The following is a 17,439-nucleotide window of genomic DNA, read 5'->3' as shown; positions in this document are numbered from 1 at the left end:
TAATTTTCTGTTTTGATCGTCGTTCTGCAGGATTTTAGTGGAGAAAACAGTGAAATAGAGATTACAGAGAATAAAAGATTCTGTAAAAGATACAAGAAGCAGCTAGAAGGACGGACTGTCTGTCTGCCAGTAAGTGTGTTGAAGGTGTGTGTGTGTGTGTGTTTGTTAGTGTGTGTGTGTGTGTGTGTGTGGGAGCTGAGTAAGTGCTTCCTCCTCTTCCTCCTCCTCCTCTCCCTCCTGACAGCAGAGTGGATCAGGTTTCCATCCTAATGCAGGGCCAGGCCTTCCTGCTCCCCTGTGTGTGTGTGTGTGTGTGTGTGTGTGTGTGTGTGTGTGAGTGTGTGTGTGTGTGTGAGTGTGTGTGCCTCTCTCTGCAGCAGATCCCTTTTTTCCTCGACCACACCAGTGGTTTTCATTAGTGATATGGACTTCTCCAGGCACAGCATCGTAAGCCTGCTGTGGGTGTGTGTGTATTATCTGTGTGTGTGTGTATATGTATTGTGTGTGTGTGTGTGTGTATAATGTGTGTGTGTGTTGATGTATTTACAGTGTTGGAGTGCGCAGCTGAAACAAAGCCTGGTGTTGTAACGGCGTCAGTGTTCATCTCAACCCGCTAATCCAGGTTTACATAACTCATCCAGCCAGGCAGCAGGAAGATACAGCCTGTCAGGAGATTACACACACACACACACACAGTGAATTATAGAGAGCTGTGTTCTGAAAAGCTACAGCTGAAGTAGTTTGGTGAATCTAAAATCTAGAGGATCCAGTTTGAAAGAGTCTCATTTATTCAACCGAAGACTAAAGTTCCCTTCATCTGGTTTTAATGTTGAGCTGTCAATCATTTAGTCAACTGAGGACCTAAAGGAAAACTCCCCTAAATCACTGTAACTCTGTTAAAATCAGCTGGTGGTTTCATCTCTGGCTCCATCCAGTAGTTTGTTGTGTTTTTCTTCTTGGTGGATAACCGGCCAATCGCAGACGAGGTGACGTCACCTCCAGATATCTCCAGCAGCTCCGGTGGAGTTTGATATGAGAAAATGTTTCAGGATGTAAAACATCAGCGGTAAACGTCAGGTTTTGGTGTCAGTCCCTCAGAATCAAAGAGCGAGGGCTTCTTTCTAGAGCCGCCATTTTGCACCGAGAGACGTTCAACAATCATACAGGGAGAAATCCATCGTAGAAGAGGAGAGAGACCAGTTTCTCCACCACAGGAGCAGGAGAGAGACCAGAATGCAATGCAGGAGCAGGAGAGAGACCAGAATGCACTGCAGCAGCAGGAGAGAGACCAGAATGCAATGCAGGAGCAGGAGAGAGACCAGAATGCACTACAGCAGCAGGAGAGAGACCAGAATGCAGTGCAGGAGCAGGAGAGAGACCAGAATGCAATGCAGGAGCAGGAGAGAGACCAGAATGCACTGCAGCAGCAGGAGAGAGACCAGAATGCACTGCAGGAGCAGGAGAGAGACCAGAATGCAATGCAGGAGCAGGAGAGAGACCAGAATGCACTGCAGTAGCAGGAGAGAGACCAGCATGCAGGATGAGACGCTGAAGGATTTGTTCAGTGTGAATATGAAGGAGGGTTCAGGTTGAGGAAGCGTTCTGAAACACTTTCCTTTTGGAAATTGCAGTTGTCAGTTTTGTGATTTTGATGTTTTTGGGGGTTTTTTTCTGATTCATTGTGCAGCTTTATTTCATGAAGACTAGATGGAAGCTCCCACTCACAAATGGAGGAAATAAAGGTCATTATTGTGCTGTATTCAGTCCAGTAACTCAGTCATAGATCGGTACCTTTGTTGTCCTAATTTGGCACACAGAGAGTCCTGTGACTCACTACTAAGTCCTCAAAGTCTCAGGCTCAGCCCCACCATGCTGTTAACTGTAGAGATGTGAGACTTGGTGCCGATCTGTATCGGGACATGATGAACATTTTAGCCTCTTGGACCCATAATGTCTGCCATCAGTTTTTGGCCACTTGGGATTTTTTTTAAAAACCTTTTAAAGATGTTCTTCTCATGAACCGCAGGTCAGAATGGCACAAAATGTGGCAGGTAGATTCATTTGGTCTGCCTTTACTTAATTTGTGAAAAACTAAGGGATCAGTCCAAAAATGGCCAAATTATAAACCTATTGATTTTATTTACATTTGCACAAAAAAGGTGGACGGTGAAAGTGCCTCGTGGATTTGAGTGTCCCAGCTGCAGGAGAGAGAGTCAGGCTCCTGTCCTGAAGGCAGCCTGGTGTCAGGGCAGCAAAACTACATTTTAGTAAAAAAAACCCAAAAACTAAATCCACCAGCAGCGCTCGCTGGGTGTTGAGAGCAGAAGAAGAGAAGAAGAGTCCAGGAGGCGGCTCTCTGTCTGTCAGACGGAGTGATGCTCAGCTCAGCATCCGTTCCTCTGGATTCCTCTTCCTGTCAGTCGGTGTAACACTGCTCCGTCAGCCGAGCCGCCGCCGCCTCCTCCTCCTCCTCCTGCTGCTCCTCCTTCTCCTCCTCATCCTCCTTCTCCCTCCTCCTCCTCCTCCTCCTCCTCATCCTCCTTCTCCCTCCTCCCTTCTCCCTTCTCCCTTCTCCCTCCTCCTCCTCCCTTCTCCCTTCTCCCTTCTCCTCCTCCTCGTCCTCCTCGTCCTCCTCCTCCCTTTTCCCTCCTCCTCCTTCTCCTCCTCCTCCCCCTCCTCCTCCTCCTCCCTTTTCCCTCCTCCTCCTCCTCCTCCTCCTCCCTCCTCCCCCTCCTCCTCTTCCCTTCTCCCTCCTCCTCCCTCCTCCCCCTCCTCCTCTTCCCTTCTCCCTCCTCCTCCTCCTCCTCCTCCCTCCTCTTTCTCCCTTCTCCCTCCTCCTCCTCCTCCTCCTCCTCCCTCCTCCTTCTCCCTTCTCCCTCCTCCTCCTCCTCCTCCCTTCTCCCTCCTCCTCCTCCTCCCTCCTCCCTCCCCCTCCTCCTCCTCCTCCCTCCGCCCGTCTGCAGCCACAGCAGAAACAGACGAGTGATGGGAGAAATCACATTACAAACCACAGAGGAGGAGAGGAGAGAAGAGGACTGACAGCTTTTGAAAAGTTTGGAAACTGTAGAAAAGCTCTGGAAATTCAGAACAAACTCTTATTCAGTCCTGACACACAACTTCTCCTTTAAAGCTGCAACACTGCAGCCTGAAGCCTGCTGTTGCTATGGAGGAGCTCTGACTGTGTATTTTGATCTTTTTTTTCTGTTTTGTTTGTTTCTTATGTTTCTATTTTTAACCACTTTGACTTTTGAACAGGGTTTTTAGAAAAAGAGTAAACTTAGTCTTTTTCCTCTTCTTCTTCCTCCTCCTGCTCTTCTTCCACTTCTTCCTCTTCTCCTTCTCCCTCTTCTTCCTCTTCTTCTTCTTCTCCCTCTTCTTGTTATTATTATTTTCAGAAGCTCTCAGTCGTTGTTGACAAGTTGTCACTCCTCTCTAACTTCCCTAGTGAAGCAGCAGCAGCTCTGCTCCCAGCAGGCCTCGGTCCTCTGGGAGCGTCTCCGCTCTGCGTCACTCGCCGCTGCCTAGCGCCTGCTCTCCCAGCAGGGGGCGTTACTATGGAAACGCTCCCGGGGGGCGATGCGATTGGCCATCCCAGGACCTTGTTTACCGCCTGCTGAGCTGAAGGGAAGCTACATAAAGACGACACTCCGCTCCGCAGCGGTCCGACCAAACTCTCCTCCCGCTGTCTGGAAGGAGGAGGAGGAGGAGGAAGAGGAGGAGGAGGAAGAGGAGGAATGCTCTGGGGAACCCCCTTCACTTGGCTCTGTAGTTGTTTTTCGTAGGTATTGCGGCTCTCCTGCTTCAGCTGGTGAACAGTAGCGGGACAGCAGTGACGACTCGGCTCAAACACCCAGAGGAAATGTAGAATCTGGCGGCGTTGTCGCGATTTAAACTGTGAAAACTAGCGTTGTGCTGAGCGGGGCCCCCTGCTGGCCGGGTCCCGGCTCTACACAACGGTCTGCTGTTTGTTTTCATCCGCCTGTCAGGAGCTCTGCTGAGAAACTGCTGCAGTAACTCATGATAAGAAGCGTAAACCCGTTTGTTGTTGTTGTCGTCCTGCAGGTCGCGGGGGCTGCCCAAGCTGAAGGAGTCGACGTCCCATGAGTCTTTGCTGAGCCCCGGCAGCGCGGTGGAGGCTCTGGACCTCGGCATGGAGGAGGACGTCTACATCAAGCCGCTGCACAGCAGCATTCTGGGACAGGAGTTCTGCTTCGAGGTGAGAAACTAAAACACCGCAGCTTCAGTCTGATGTTTCTACATGGTAGCACTTTACAGTACGGTACACACAGTACAGGGTAATTACTGTGTAATTACATAGAAAATATCAGGAAGTAACTTTTAACTCACAGCTCTCACAAGTGAATTCTGTTTTATCTTAACGTTTACTTAATCCAGTTATTAGAGTCTTATCTTCTCAGCATGTGATGTCAGGTTTGTCAGATGGATCCAGAACAGAGTCAGGAGAACAATCTGCATCCTGTCTGCTGTACTGAACTCAGCTGGACTTCATGTCTCTTAACTGTTAATGTCCTGCTGTCCTTTTTCTTCTTCTGCCTGTTTATAGTTTCACAGCTTTCATCAGCTGTTCAGTCAGAAACAGGAGTTTGTAAATGGTCTGAAATTCAATTGCAGGCAGAATTAGACTTTGCTGTTTGAAACCTGTAGATCTGTCATGTTGTACTTCTCCTTCCTGTGAGCGATGATCGTCCCTCAGCTGTAGTCAGATGTCTTTCTGTCGTCTCTCTTCGTGTCAGGTGACGTATTCAGGAGGCAGCAAGTGTTTCAGCTGCGCTTCGGCTTCAGAAAGAGACAAATGGATGGAAAACCTGAGGAGGACGGTTCAGCCCAACAAGGTGAGGCGGTCTGAAGTGTGTTCTGATACGTGCTGTAAACAGTGTGTACAGTCCTCGAGTTTTTGCACAATTTGTTGGGCTACAACATTATTTAAAAATGAAATTATTTGAATTTTTTTGTCTGAGACCTACACAATGTTTTCTATTACACTAAAGTAGTAGAACATATTTGAATTTTACCACTTCATGAAAATATATAGAATTTTCTCATTAGTGTCATAATGTCAAATGTATGTAATGTTTTCTCTGGTTTTATAAGGCTTTTGTGTTTGGGGTCAAAATGACCACAAACAACACCGTCGTGTACAAAGTGTGTTCAGGACCTTGAAAACGTGTCATCATGTTAAATTTGATGTTTACCTGTTTCCCCATGAAATGAGGAAAAGTCATGAAATATCAAGCTGGAAAAATAATGTTAATCATGTTTTTAGAGACGTTAAATGTTGAATATTGACCCCAAACATGACAGGAGGGTTAATGTGTGCAGATAATAAAAACTTCTCTTCTCATCCACATCTTACCGGGTGTTTCTCCCCGCAGGACAACTGCCGGCGGGCGGAGAACCTGCTGCGGCTGTGGATCATCGAGGCCAAAGACCTGCCGCCCAAGAAGAAGTACTTCTGCGAGCTGTGCCTGGACGACGTGCTGTACGCCCGCACCACCAGCAAGACGCGCCACGACAGCCTGTTCTGGGGCGAGCACTTCGACTTCTGCGGGCTGCCGGCCGTGCGCAGCGTCACCGTGCACATCTACCGCGACGCCGACAAGAAGAAGAAGAAGGACAAGAACAACTACGTGGGGCTGGTGAACATCCCGGCGGCCGGCGTGACGGGCCGGCAGTTCGTGGAGAAGTGGTACCCGGTCAGCACGCCCACCGCCGCCAAGGCCAAGGGGGGCGGGCCCTCCATCCGCATCAAGTCGCGCTTCCAGACCATCAACATCCTGCCCATGGAGCAGTACAAGGAGTTCGCCGAGTTCGTCACCAACAACTACACCATGCTGTGCTCCGTGCTGGAGCCCGTCATCAGCGTCAAGAACAAGGAGGAGATGGCCTGCGCCCTCGTGCACATCCTGCAGAGCACCGGCCGCGCCAAGGTGCGATATGAAATATTATACCGGAGCGTCACAGAAACTATCCGCTGTGTTTCTGTGGCACTTCTCTGAGAGCAGAGGTCACACATCACTCTGCAGGAAGCAGAAATACAGGAATAATAAAGTGTGTGAGGAGCTAAAAATAGGAAGCACATTCACAACAAACCCGGGCAGAACAAAAATGCAGAAGAAGAAAAACATAATGATAATGAACTTGATACAGCACTTCTCTAAAAGCAGAGTTTACAAATTGCTTTGCAGGAAGACATAAAAAGAATAATAATAAAGTATATGAGGAGCTAAAAATAGAAACGCATTCAGTAAAAAAGATAATAATGAAGTTTATACAGCACTTCTCTGAAAGCTCTTTACTGAGAGATTTACAGGAATGCAGAAATATAAGAATAATAAAGGATATAAGTAGCTAGAAATAGGAAACATTCAAAAGAAACCTGGTTAGAACAAAAATACATAAAACAGGATAGGTTTAAAAAAAGAGAAATAATAATGAACTTTATATAGCATTTATCAAAAAGCAGTGTTTACAAATTGCTTTGCAGGAAGGCAGAAATACAAGAATAATATAAAATATACAAGGCGCTAAAAATAGAAACACATTCAGAAGAAACCTGGTAAAATAATAATAATGAACTTTACACAGCACTTCTCTGAAAGCTCTTTACTGAGAGATTTACAGGAAGATAAAAATATGAGAATAGCAGAATATACAAGGAGATAAAAATAGAAACACATTCAACAGAAACCTGGTTAACAGTTTTATGGAGAAGTTTAATAAACAGGAAACCCATTTTTAACTGGAGGACACATTTCTCACAATTTCTTCCTAATTTTCCCTCTCAGTGTGACAGGAGTCTGATGATTATTAAAAAATAACCAAATAAAATGTCAAGTGTCAGGCAGAGTTCAGTTTCCAAACGTATCAATTTGGTGAATATTGGTAATATTGAAGCATTTTGTTGAGCGCCTCTGCCTGGAAACAGTCAACATGTTGATGCCAGATGTTAAATAGATCATTCAAATCATTTTGTTCCTCAAATCATCAAGATCAATAATCTGGATTAATAATTGTGATCAATATCTGGAAACATAATCAGGATTCTCATTTTGGACATAATGCTGCAGATCTGGGATCAGCTGAAGTTTAGTTGTGAACTGAACCTCAACCTTCCTCCTCCTCTTCTTCCTCCTCCTCCTCCCCCTCCTCCTCCTCTTCTTCTTCTTCTTCTTCTTCTTCTTCATCTTCCTCCCCTCCTCCTCCTCCTCCTCTCCCCCTCCTCCTCCTCCTCCTCCTCCCCTCCTCCTCCTCCCCCTCCTCTTCCTCCTCCTCCTACCCCTCCTCCTCCCCTCCTCCTCCCCCTCTTCCTCCTCCTCCCTCTCCCTCTTCCTCCCCTCCTCCTCCTCCCCCTCCTCCCCCTCCTCCTCCTCCTCCTCTCCCTCCCCCTCCTCCTCCTCCTCCTCCTCCTCCTCCCCTCCTCTCCCCCCTCCTCCTCCTCCTCCTCCTCCTCCTCCTCTCCCCCCTCCTCCTCCTCCCCCTCCTCCTCCTCCTCCTCCTCCTCCTCCTCCTCCTCTCCCTCTCCCTCCTCCCCCCCCCCCTCCTCCTCCTCCTCCTCTCCCTCTTCCCCCCCTCCTCTCCCTCCCCCTCCTCTCCCCCCTCCTCCTCCTCCTCCTCCTCCTCCTCCTCTCCCTCCCCCTCCTCCTCCTCCTCCTCCTCCTCCTCCTCCTCCTCTCCCTCTCCTCCCCCTCCTCTCCCCCTCCTCCTCCTCCTCCTCCTCCTCCTCCTCCTCTCCCTCTCCCTCCCCCTCCTCTCCCCCCTCCTCCTCCTCCTCTCCCTCTTCCTCCTCCCCCTCCTCCTCCTCTTCCTCCTCCTCCTCCTCAGGACTTCTTGACGGACCTGGTGATGTCGGAGGTGGATCGCTGTGCGGATCATGATGTTCTGATCTTCAGGGAGAACACGCTCGCCACCAAGGCCATCGAGGAGTATCTGAAGCTGGTGGGACAGAAGTATCTCCATGACGCTCTGGGTGAGCTTCAGCTCCAGTAACCGTGACGATGTTGCTAACGTAACGAGTGTCGCGCCTTATGTTACGCAACAACCGGTCGTCCGGTGCGGTTCCGCTTCACGCCGAATCTTCCGGGTTTCTCTCCTAGCCGGTTTAGAGCGGTTTAACCCCCGCAGTGCTGTTTGTGCTGTTTGAACCCTGTTTGGAAGCGCAGTGCATTATGGGTGAAACATGACAGTAAAGTAGGCGTGTGCAGGTTCAACCCAAATCAGGCAAAATCAAAACAACAGCAAGTTTACTGCAACGTTTGGACCAACGATGCGATGGATTTCTCTTTAAACATGAAAGTTTAATATCACAGAAACCGGTTTAATGGGTTTGACCTGCAGCAGAATCCTGTTTCTACAGTCTGAACTGTAAAACAGAAACATGGGTAAAAAGGTATCAATTATTCAGAATCAGTTGGTTCTCCATGAGGATCACAACAGGCTTTATTCCCACGCACTTTGACAGAAAATTCGATGATCCACAAACTGAGCTGATGCCGACGCTCCATGTTGTTTAACTGGAGCAAAATCCACCAGGTTTCTGAGCAGGGAGGGAAGTGAAGCTCCCAGATAAATATTGTTTCTCTTGATGTTTAGTGTGAAACGTAACTGAACCAACGCATAAATTAAATGAAGGAACGACTCGTCCGCTGATTCAGACCCAAACAGACAGACTGCAGGTTTGGGAAGGAGCTCAGAGGCGCTCTGTTATTTGGGGTTTGGGGTTCTAATCCTGTCGAAAAACAGAAAAAAAAAACGACCTCCAAGAAACCGCCACAAGAAAAAAAAACCTCTGGAATCAGGAAGTAGTTCTAGTTTCTCAGCCAATCCTGGACAGACGTGTGTTTGTGAACTGCGATGCATGTTCGTTGATGATGTCGCTCTTCTCTGACCGGCTGTGGGCGGGGCCGAGGGGAGGGGGCGGGGCCGAGGGGAGGGGGCGGGGCGAGGGGAGGGGGCGGGGCCGAGGGGCGGGGGCCAGAGGCTCCGACTGCGTCTCTGTAGCGGCCTGCAGCTACAAAGTTTTCAACAGTCAAATCATAGATTTTTCTCTGCTTTGGTGTTTCATTTCATAACGCTACATTATTTGGACGAGTTAACATCGCTAGCTAGCAAGCGCTAATTTGGTGACATAATGGAAAACAAGTTTGTAATTCTTGATAAGATGCAGCCAGCTTGGCTCTTGAAGGCAGCATGCAGGAAGAAATGTTGCTGCTAAACTGACTCAGGATCAGAACCTGGTATTTCTTGTGAGGTAAACCTCTGATTTAGAAAAAGTAGAACGGTGTGCATCCAACCCAACCTGCAACTTACAGAGAGACAAGGAAGGAAGGAAGGAAGGATGGAAGGAAGGATGGAAGGAAGGAAGGAAGGAAGGATGTCCGCACACTGGATATAAACTCCCACAGAATTTAATGCAACGTTTGGACCAGCGCGGTCTTCCTCAGGCAGAACCTCTGATTTACCAACTGATTTACCAGCTGATTTACCAGCTGATTCACCAACTGATTCACCAGCTGATTCACCAACTGATTTACCAACTGATTTACCAACTGATTTACCAGCTGATTTACCAGCTGATTCACCAGCTGATTTACCAACTGATTTACCAGCTGATTTACCAGCTGATTCACCAGCTGATTCACCAGCTGATTTACCAGCTGATTCACCAGCTGATTTACCAGCTGATTCACCAGCTGATTCACCAGCTGATTTACCAACTGATTTACCAGCTGATTTACCAGCTGATTCACCAGCTGATTCACCAACTGATTTACCAGCTGATTTACCAGCTGATTCACCAGCTGATTCACCAGCTGATTTACCAGCTGATTCACCAGCTGATTTACCAACTGATTTACCAGCTGATTCACCAGCTGATTCACCAGCTGATTCACCAGCTGATTCACCAGCTGATTTACCAGCTGATTTACCAACTGATTTACCAGCTGATTCACCAGCTGATTCACCAGCTGATTTACCAGCTGATTCACCAGCTGATTTACCAACTGATTTACCAGCTGATTTACCAGCTGATTCACCAGCTGATTTACCAACTGAGATGAACTGTGGCACATGTGCAGTAAAGTGTTTTTAAGTGTTTGTGGCCGACAGAGTGACTGGTCCCAGCTAAATAAGGACAGATAGTTCTTTACTGACCCAGAGGAGACATCGCAGCATCAAAACTCCTTCAGTTCCCATCGACCCACCGATGGATCAGCTGTTCTCCATCTTTGTTTCTGAGTCGTTTCTTCCTGTCGTCTTTCCAATAAAAGCTGTAGAGAGCTTTGAACGGCTGGAAACAATTTCTCCATTTTGAAACCGTTCATCAAACTAAATCACATCAGTAGGGAAACAAGGAAGCAGAGATCTGATTGGCTGTTGACGGCCGATGTGATGTTGCTGCTCGCAGTGTGAACTCTCTGTTAGAGTTTTTATTTTCCCACGCTGCAGGAAGCTGTTCACACCGCTGAAGTGTTTCCTACTGGAGCGTTTTGTCGGCTTCACTCTGCTTTATTAGTTCAGATCCACTCTGTCGGGTGTTAATACTGGAGGACTTGATGTGGACTGTGGGACCCGCTCCGCCGCTCGCCGCACGTCATCCAGCTCAAATGTATTCAGCTGTTTATTTTGCACGTGGAAAAGCAGTCGGGAGCTGCAATAAAGAGACACAAGAGCTTCAAACAGCTCTCTCACTGTAATGAATGTGCAGAAGGAAGGAAGAGAAACCACAGAGCCTGTCAGGCTGCTGCTGGAGGCTCATGGGACACGAGTCAGACGACTGTACAGACGGTATCAAGGTTTCATATCCAGAAGTCTGTTTTTAGGAGAGTCAGTCGCTTCAAAGTCGCTCAGAGTTCAAACGTGTAAATAGTTTCACCCTCATTCATATTTTTGGAGGTAAACATCTGAAAATAGTTAATAACTTTTGAAAAAGCAAAACTTCTGTGTTAGATGAGATGTTTCTCTGCAGGTTTCCTCCAGAGCTTAAAAGAAAGATAAATTAACCAAATGAGACGAGATGGAAGTCTGAACTCTGGAGTGATTCTATTAGAGCCGGGCGATGATCAATATTATCATGTATCGTCTTTCAGTGGTGATATGATGATGTTGTGATGTCATGACGCACAATTCTGCTGCCTGAACTGATAACAAGCAGATTTTATTATTATTATTATTATTATTAACAAATGAGACATGAAACATTTTAAGGAATATTTTTTTAAGATTTCAGACTTCGGTCTGTCTGTCTGGGCTGAAAGAAAAAAAAAAAGACAAAATATTGAAATTGCGATTTAAACTGTGATTCGTATCATCACAAGTTTTTCTTTTTTAGAATTTTTTAGAACTTTAAAATTGTTTAAAGAAAAGTGAAAAAAAAAAAAGATGTGTGTGTGTGCAGATTTACTGAGTTTGTTTTGGAGGGGGAGGAGGAGGAGGGGGAGGAAGAGGGAGAGGAGGAGGAGGAGGAAGAGGAGGTGGAGGAGGAGGGGGAGGAGGAGGAGGAGGAGGGGGAGGGAGAGGGAGAGGAGGAAGAGGAGGAGGAAGAGGAGGGGGAGGAGGAGGAGGAGGAAGAGGAGGAGGAGGAGGAGGAGGAAGAGGAGGGGGAGGAGGAAGAGGAGGGGGAGGAGGAAGAGGAGGGGGAGGGAGAGGAGGAGGAGGAGGAGGAGGAGGAGGGGGAGGAAGAGGGAGAGGAGGAGGAGGGGGAAGAGGAGGGGGAGGAGGAGGAGGAGGAGGGGGAGGAGGAGGAGGAGGAAGAGGAAGAGGAGGAGGAACAGTTTAGTTTGTTTTCTCCCTGCTGACCTCTGTGTCTCCTGCAGGAGAGTTCATCAAGGCTCTGTACGAGTCGGATGAGAACTGCGAGGTGGATCCTGGCCGCTGCTCCAGCAGCGAACTGTCTGAGCACCAGAGCAACCTGAAGATGTGCTGCGAGCTGGCCTTCTGCAAGATCATCAACTCCTACTGGTAGGACCGCACGCACGCCGCCGTGATACACACCCATAATGCATTGTCAAGTAGCGAGTCGACAAAGCCACAGAGGCTCTGATTGGCCGGACTGTTTCTCAGAGCGAGAACGAGCCGCTGATGAGGGAAACTCAAATTGTTCAATTGTCCAAATCTGCAGTTTGCATCGATTCTCTCCAAGTTCCTGGAATTTATCAAAAGCTAAAACAGAATGATCGGAGGTGTGAAGGCTGTTATTTTATATCTATCTTCATCTCTGTGTATTAATACATGTTGTTAGAAATAAGGGTACAGTGCAGTCTGTGGGGAGGTTTCAGACTTCTTACTTCTCATTAATCTGTCAGTCAGATCTCACATGATGGTGTCGCCCCCTGCTGTCCATCTAACAGAACTACAGGGAACAGGCTGCTCACACACTCCTGCACCGCTCCAACACACTAAAGTGACATTACACTGTTTTCTTATTTATAGTGAATTTCTCAGTTTTAATGTTTGTAGTTTTGAAAGAAATTCATAAAATCAGAAAATACCACCTGCTCTAGTCTGACGGTATATTTAAATAAATAAATGTTGTATATGAAAATACGTTTAAATATTTTAAAAATTCAAAAACATGGCACTACTGGGGATTCATACTGTCTGATGCTGTCAGCCAAGATATTGATCCTGCTGTTAGTCTTGATGTAGTTTGAGTTCACATCCATTAAAGTCCCTCCAGGATTGGCAGCTGCAACGTTTCAACAGTTTTTGGGGCTTTTTGTGTTGGGAGTTTCCATAAAAATCTGCACCTTTACCTGCCTGCTGCCCGGCGGCGGGTCACGCTGGAGTTAGTTTGTTTCTGCAGCTCTTCATCACAGTCTGTCTCAGAGGACTGGACAGAGAACGAGCCGAACTAGATCTGACTGATCCACATAGAACTGAATGATATAGAACAAACATCAGGAAGAGCACAAGACAAGTTACTTTTAAAACTAATTAGTTACTTTACTTCATTACTTGCCCTAAATAGTAACTAGTGACTTTACTAAGTTAGTGTTTATTAAAAGTAGGGTGTTTCATGTTGCCCACTTAAAATCATGCCTTTAAAATGTGTCTTCTGCTGATGTCATCACTAGAAATCATCACTAAGTAACAAACTATTGTCTAAGATAAGATAAGATAAGATAAGATAAGATAAGATAAGATATTACTTTATTATTCCTCTTGGGGAAAGAAAGCATCGAGGCAGCTTTCAGTCAGCTGGTTCCACAGTAAACAGTCAGATCCGGTCTGGACTCAGAATAAACAGCAGACTGACTCACAAGCTTTCAATTCAGATCTTAGGTTTGATAGTGAAAGCTGAACTTACAGTTAACAATAATGTTCTGACCCGTTTTCTTCCATCAGTTCAAAGTAATGTGAATAAGTTCTTCAGTTTATTGTTCATTCTGAAAGCGAGTTGTCACCTCCAGCCTCCAGCCTGCTGCAGTCTGCTGTAATAACATCAAACTGTCTGCTTTAATAACATCATGTAGCACAATACTTTCATTTTTTTTTTTATTTGCACTAACTAAACATTTAAACCATTTGAAAGAAAAATAATAGTAGAGAAATGTAAGTTTAAGAACATAACTAATAACTGATACATAAATTACATAAATCGAAAAACTTGTCGTTACCACAAAAAGTAGAGTTTTAGAGTAATCTGAGGATCAGAGTAATCTGATTACTCTAACGTGTTACTATGTAACTCGTTACCCCCAACACTGCAAGACACACAGGAGCAGATTTTATCAAGACAGAACAGCCTAGACCTGTACTACAGACCCAGACCAGCCTGGGACCTCACAGCAGACAGAGAAAAACTCCCAGGAAACAAAACTTATTAGGAACAAAACATTTTTAGAAACCTCAGGTGGGCTGAGACACAGAGGATCCTCCACCGGGACAGACAGGGACGAGAACAGGGACAGGGACAAAAACAGAGTACAGTTGAGTTGCAGTCCTTCTCGGTCTCAGCTCCTCCTCCTCCTCCTCCTCCTCCTCTTCCTCCTCCTCCTCCTCCTCCTCCTCCTCCTCCTCCTCCTCCTCCTCCTCCCCCCCCCTCAGTGTGTTTCCCCGGGAGCTGAAGGAGGTGTTTGCGTCCTGGAAGCAGCAGTGCGTGTCCCGCGGACACCAGCAGGACATCAGCAAGCGTCTGATCAGCGCCTCGCTCTTCCTGCGCTTCCTCTGTCCCGCCATCATGTCGCCGTCGCTCTTCAGCCTGATGCAGGAGTATCCGGACGACCGCACCTCCCGCACGCTCACGCTCATCGCCAAGGTGATCCAGAACCTCGCCAACTTCGCCAAGTACGTAAACCGAAAAACCTTCTCTGTGTGTCCGTCTTCAGCTTCTGTCGCTCTCTCTTTCTGTTCCCTCCTCATGCTCGCTCTGTCTGGTCGCTCTTACTTTTGGTTGCTTGGTGATTACATTTTAGATTATAGTGATGATGGATTTACAGATTAAGGGAAAGAAAATCTGGCATCCCATGTTTCTAATACCACCTGGTATGGATGAACAGATGCTGGGATGGTGTCAGGGTGAACATGCTGCTGTTTTCTGTCGTTTCCCCCACAGAAGGACATTAGATCTCTATAATGTAGAAACAGAGGTGGGACTCGAGTCACATGACTTGGACTCGAGTCACAGTTTGAATAGCTTGAGACTTGACTTGATGCATGAAGAGAAGACTTGAGACTTGACTTGACTTGGGTTCTGGTGACTTGGGACTTGACTCTGACTTGTACTCTGATGACTTGAAAAGGTTTCTAAAGTCTTGACTTGAGATCTTGTGTTTGTGTAAATGACTTAGATTGAAAGTGATGAGATTTTTCCAACAACTTTCTCTTTTCTAAAAAGGAACTCAGGAACTTTTACTCTGAGGACATTTTAAATCAGACACTTTTTACTTTTACTCTATTTTCACACCAGTACTTTTACTTCTACTTCAGTAAACTATCAGCAACTGCAGTAGGACATTTTAGGAATTGAAAACTGACTCCATGCAGTTTTCTGCTGGAAGCGTCAGATCCGAGTCACGTGGGAGGAAGGAGTCAGAACCGGGACTCTCGGAGCCGCGGTGTGAACCGAGTCGATGTGGTTTCCCCTCCGCAGGTTCGGCAACAAGGAGGAGTACATGGCCTTCATGAACGACTTCCTGGAGCACGAGTGGGCGGGGATGATGCGTTTCCTGTCGGAGATCTCCAACCCGGAGACGCTGTCCAACACGCCGGGCTTCGAGGGATACATCGACCTCGGCCGCGAGCTGTCCGTCCTGCACGCCCTGCTGTGGGAGGTGGTGTCCCAGCTGGACAAGGTACTGCTCACCTGGGGGGGTGTGTGGGGGGGGGTGTGTGTGTGTGGGGGTGTGTGGGGGTGTGTGTGTGTGTGCAGTGATGCATCTGCTAATGTGCACAGAAAACAGTAAACACTGGGACTAGGATTGGGATAGGTTTTGGGACTCGGACTGGGATAGGGACTGGGACTCGGACTGGGATAGGTAGTGGGACAGGGATTGGGACTGGGATGGGGACTGGGACTCGGACTGGGACAGGGACTGGGATAGGGACTGGGACTTGGACTGGGATAGGGACTGGGACTCGGACTGGGATAGGGACTGGGACCCGGACTCGGGTTGGGATAGGGACTCGGACTGGGACTTGGACTGGGACCCGGGCTGGGATAGGGACTCTGACTGGGATAGGGACTCGGACTGGGACTTGGACTGGGACCCGGGCTGGGATAGGGACTCGGACTGGTATAGGGACTGGGACTTTGACTGGGACTGGTGGACTGAACCACTGGAGGCCTTTTAGTGTTGGTGTTTGGTCTGTATGGTCTGACTGTGTGTGTGTGTGTGTGTGTGTGTGTGTGTGAATTAAAGGCACTGAGCAGCTCACACACTCATTAACTCCACATTAACAACAGAACATCAGTCTGGAGCAGAATCTGTTTCCTGCTCTTCATCACTTCACTCAACATGATGAGCAGTCTGCTGCAGAGGCTGTGTGGATACAGTCAGGTGATCAGTCAGGTGATCAGTCAGGTGATCAGTCAGGTGATCAGTCAGGTGATCAGTGTGTACCAGTTCAGTATGACAGTGTGATGTTTGATTTGTTTTATTACAGTCAGGTCAGTTAAGAACAATAGCAGCCTGGCAGAAAGCAAAAGACTGCTAACACTACAATAATCATTTTATCCTTAATCATCATTAATAAATGGTTAAGTAATCATTATTTAATATTTGTTAATCATTATTTAATGGTGAAGTCACAACTACCTGATAATTACTTAATTTTTTATATAGTATAATACGATATAGTGTACAATATTTTGTCATTAATGTTGATGAATCAATCATTTATATGATGTGTCATGCTCAAATCAAAGACTTTTTTATGGTCAGTTAACAGTTGGTTAGTAATTTGTGATTGTCCAGGTTAAACACTTAAATAATGAAGTATTAAGTATGAGTGAGATGAGCTGCGGGTGTTTATTACAGAGTGAACAGAGCTCAGTTAACAGTTATTAAGTTAATAAGCATTTTAAACACAAAAGAAAACATCATGACATCAAAACAGACTCGGTCCAGTCAGCTCCTCCCACCGCTCCAGCCCGAACATTTTAACCCTTTAACCATGTGATGCTGCGGCTGTCTGTCAGAGCATCCCCCCCCCCCCCCCCCCCCCCCCCCCCCCCCCGGTCTGTTGCTGCATGGCTCTGCTGTGTTTGATTGTGGAACGGCTCTGTTCTGGTAGAAGCATGTCTAGTTTTATTTTATTTTGTTTCCATTAAGTTTCCCTTGTGTTTTCTCCTTCTTCTGCCTCCCCCCCCCCAACCCCCCCTCCTCCCTCTCTCTCCTTCCTCCCCCCCCCTCTCTCTCCTTCCTCCTCCTCATCCTCCTCTCCACCCCCCCTCCTCCCTGGCCGCCACATTATGTTTCCACTCTGTCGGTTCGCTGCCCGCCACCACTGCATCCTGGTGCTTCTCCATTCAAACCAACCAACTGTCCGCCTGCCCTCCACCTTCACAACACACACACGCACACACACACACACACACACACACACACACACGCGGCAACCCAGGGTGAAAATTCCTTCCTGCAGGCCACCGTAGCGAAGCTGGGCCCCCTGCCGCGGATCTGGGCGACATCTCGCGCTCGCTGGCCAGTCCCACGCCCGTCCAGCAGCAGCTGCGCCGCTTCCAGGACCATAACTCCTCCCACAACATCAGCGGCAGCCTCTCCTCCGGCCTGCACCGCATCTTCGAGGATCCTGCCGACAGGTAGACGGATCAACTGACACGCCCAGAGCCACAGACAGTCAGTCGGTGCCTCGTTGAAGCTGTTAATGGTCTAGAAGCTGAAAATTAAAAAAAAGGTGTCAGGAAATCACTCACCAACAGCCAAATACTAGTAATCTTTGGCTGAGGCTGATAAC

The 17,439-nt window shown here is 47.5% G+C and overlaps 1 protein-coding gene across 1 annotated transcript in view; it reads left to right on the top strand.

Annotated features, from left to right (window-relative positions):
• Window positions 1-17,439, top strand: part of rasal2 (RAS protein activator like 2) — a 100,150-nt gene that overhangs the window by 69,560 nt on the left and 13,151 nt on the right. Inside the window, exons 6-12 of the mRNA XM_071895985.2 lie at window positions 4,063-4,216; window positions 4,755-4,853; window positions 5,394-5,948; window positions 7,843-7,987; window positions 11,835-11,979; window positions 14,068-14,307; window positions 15,113-15,314. Coding sequence (XP_071752086.2) covers window positions 4,063-4,216; window positions 4,755-4,853; window positions 5,394-5,948; window positions 7,843-7,987; window positions 11,835-11,979; window positions 14,068-14,307; window positions 15,113-15,314 — 1,540 coding nt within the window. The remainder of the gene's footprint in view (window positions 1-4,062; window positions 4,217-4,754; window positions 4,854-5,393; window positions 5,949-7,842; window positions 7,988-11,834; window positions 11,980-14,067; window positions 14,308-15,112; window positions 15,315-17,439) is intronic.

The sequence above is a fragment of the Centroberyx gerrardi genome, chromosome 13 (genome assembly GCF_048128805.1).
Source record: "Centroberyx gerrardi isolate f3 chromosome 13, fCenGer3.hap1.cur.20231027, whole genome shotgun sequence".
Taxonomy (NCBI): Eukaryota; Metazoa; Chordata; class Actinopteri; order Beryciformes; family Berycidae; genus Centroberyx; species Centroberyx gerrardi.
The sequence above is the reverse complement of the archived record's forward strand: the minus strand, read 5'-3'. Positions and strand labels throughout refer to the sequence as shown.